Source organism: Seriola dumerili, unplaced genomic scaffold, assembly GCF_002260705.1.
Source record: "Seriola dumerili isolate Sdu_G_001 unplaced genomic scaffold, Sdu_1.0 BDQW01000315.1, whole genome shotgun sequence".
Classification (NCBI taxonomy): domain Eukaryota; kingdom Metazoa; phylum Chordata; class Actinopteri; order Carangiformes; family Carangidae; genus Seriola; species Seriola dumerili.
In genome coordinates, this window is record NW_019174570.1 from 509,938 (window position 1) to 512,891 (window position 2,954).

General features: G+C 40.0%; 1 gene segment (V, D, J or C); it reads right to left on the reverse strand.

Moving 5' to 3' along the window:
• Positions 1–710: 710 nt before the first annotated feature.
• Positions 711–1,529, reverse strand: LOC111231762. The segment is given in 2 exon segments: positions 711–1,270; positions 1,357–1,529. Coding segments are annotated over 2 exon segments (393 nt in total).
• Positions 1,530–2,954: the final 1,425 nt, after the last annotated feature.

Here is a 2,954-nt window from a genome sequence, read left to right on the forward strand (position 1 = left end):
GTTGTGGAGTATTGTGTTGTCTTTGCTCCAAAGGTTTTTGTACAGAGTTTTGGTGTTTCCTGTCACTGTGGGCCTCAGAGCACAGTAGTATACAGCAGAGTCAGTCACTGCAGCAGAGGAGATGTTCAGAGGAACTGACTTGTTCTTGATTGTAGCATTAAATCTTTCTTCCGTGAAGTCTGGAGCATTGTCTTTTCCATAAGTATCACGTCGTAATACATGCTTGGGAAAGTCATTTTCTTCTTGTTTGTACCAGAATAAATAGGGGAGCGAATCAGTTGTCTCAAATGTACAGTCAAGTGTAACTGTGTGTCCTTCAGCAGCAGTGACATCAGCTGTTGGCTGGTTCACTCTGTCTTCTCCTTTACACTCTGGGAAGAACAGAACATGCAGAGGAAGAGATGAATCAATAAAGATGATTGATTAAAGGAGAACAGTCAGTAGGTTTAAAGAGTTACCTATCCAGAGTCAGACACACACACATGTAGAACAGATGTGATTTTCACTGATCATTGTCACTTTCAACCATAGAAAGTGTTTTTACAAGGTAACAAATGTCAGCAGAAATGATGTGCTCTGATTTTCTGTATAATAAACATTAAAAGCTCTGACTGTAGAGCTCAGTAATATGTTAAAGTGTCTGAAGAGGAAACATGTTGTGCTTTCTATCTTACCAAGGAAAAGAGAAGCAAGAATAATCCACAGCCAATGTTCCATCTCTACAACAAGGTTTAAATCAACAGGAGAAACTAGCTGATGTTCAACATTCACTCTGACAGTTGTTCTCTTCACAGCAGCAGTTATTATTGACACAGTGGTTGAACACAGTGAGGAAGTAGTGCACCGCCTACTTGATAATGTGGCCCTCTAGTGGAGGTAAAAAGTAGAGTTCAACAGTGTGGAGAAAAGGCTTCCAGCAGCTTGTCAGTGTGTCAGCTTGTGTTTTTGTACAGAGACTGTGGGTTTGCTGTCACTGTGGGCTTCACAGCACAGTAGTACAGAGCAGAGTCAATCACTGCAGCAGAGGAGATCTGCAGATCCATTCTGGTTTTATCACCACTCACTGTAACTGACAGTCCAGACTTTGTTTCATTTTGATTTCCCAAGTGAAAGATGAGGAACTCTGGTTGTTTTCCTGGATATTGTCGATACCAGAAGAAACGATCATCACTAGTTGCTCCTCTGGAGTAGTTGTAGGACAGAGTAACAGTGCTGCCTTCTGAACTGAACTCTTCAGTCTTGACTGGAGTCAGTTCTTTACAGCTGACTCCTAAAGAAACAGAGAACTCTGTTATAACATGATGTAAATGTTTCAATACATAATTTACATTCATTTTCCTGCATGATCTCACATACCTGTTAGAGTAGAGACAAACAGTAGAGACAGTCCATAATAGTCCAATGACAGCATGTTGAATAAAGGTAATGTTGATGGTTTGTGTATTGAACTGTGCTGAATATGGAAGTTCCTCTCTCTTCTATAGTTCAGTAACAGCTCAGCTCCTCCCTGAATCTCTCCGTCTCCTCTTAGATCTGTATTTTCTCTTTTCTCTGTGACACTTCCTCCTGGTGAACAGACTGGAGTGTCACACCGTGGTGAGGTTGTCTTGTCCTGGGTATGTTTTGTACTGTCATTTCCTGTTTTATTTTGAAAAGTAATTCTCCTCTCGTTTCAGGTCACTTGCCCTTCCTCTTGTGTCTCAGTCTGATTGCCCAAAGTGTTTCCACCTGTTCCCCTATTTCCCTCCATGTGTTTAAATAGTCTGTGTTCCCCTTGTCTTGTGCCAGAGTGTCTTCGTCTTTGACCTGCACCCGAGCCTTTGTCCGTGTCCACAGCCGTAGTAGTCGCCAAAGTAAGCCGTATGTACCTCGAGAAGAGTGATTTTTTTTTTGTTTGTAAATTTTTCCATAGTTAAATTTCATAGCCCTTTTTTTTTCCTCGTTGAGAGTGGTTTTTTGTTTGTAAATTCTTGCCATAGTTTAGGTTCATAGCCCTTTTGTTTTTCCTCTTTAAGAGTGAATTTTTGTTTGTATTTCTTCCTTTAGCCTAGTTATTAATAATTCTGGATCCTCCGCTTAGGAGCGTGAGTAGATTATTTTGGTTTATTTTTACGTAGTCAGGTTTTTCTTCCGTACGGAGCGTTTTGTGTTAATCGGTTTGTTTCTTTTGATTAGAGCTTTTTTCCTCTTCCTGGAGTGTTTTTCGTTCCTCAGGATTCAGAGTTAGTGTCTAGTCTTTGTCATAGCCATTTTGTTTGTCACTCTGTCTGAGGTCTCCGGTGGTATCAATAAAAGCCTATTGTTTTCTAAATCTCTGCATCTGAGTCCTGCTTTGAGTCTCGGCTTGACATGGAGCAGCTTTTGTACCATTGGACTAGATTTACAAAAGGTTCTTTGTGATGATTCAAAGGATAGATCACCTTTTCAAGATCATCAAACAAAAGAAGGAGCTAATGCTTGCTTCTGAGACGGCATTATTTAATCACTGTACAATATACATCAGATGATGATGAAAGGAAAGGTCTACACTTAATATGACACAGAGTGTCAGCAGTTTGTTCGACAGACAGTTCAGAGAGTTTGATTTTACCTGGTTTACTGAATTGTACAGGCAAGTAGAAGGATCTGAGTTTTAGACACAGATGTTACTGCAAGGATTTTAATATGATATATAATCACAGACTGTCTGTAAAACAAATGAAACTTGATTTATTTAGAAAATTATTTGATCCAAAGTACATGTATGTTGAAAATGAGAGGACCTATGATTGAACCCTGTGGTACTCCATTCCCCAGATAAAAATCCACGAGCAGAGAATACATACAAGGAAATTCTTTAATGCAAAGATGAGAAGAAAAGCAAGTGATACAGGTGATCTGTGGTACCACTATGTCATTGGTGAGTAAGTTATTGGTGGCGATCTGTTCAGTGAAGGTATGGAGTGCCGCCGGCG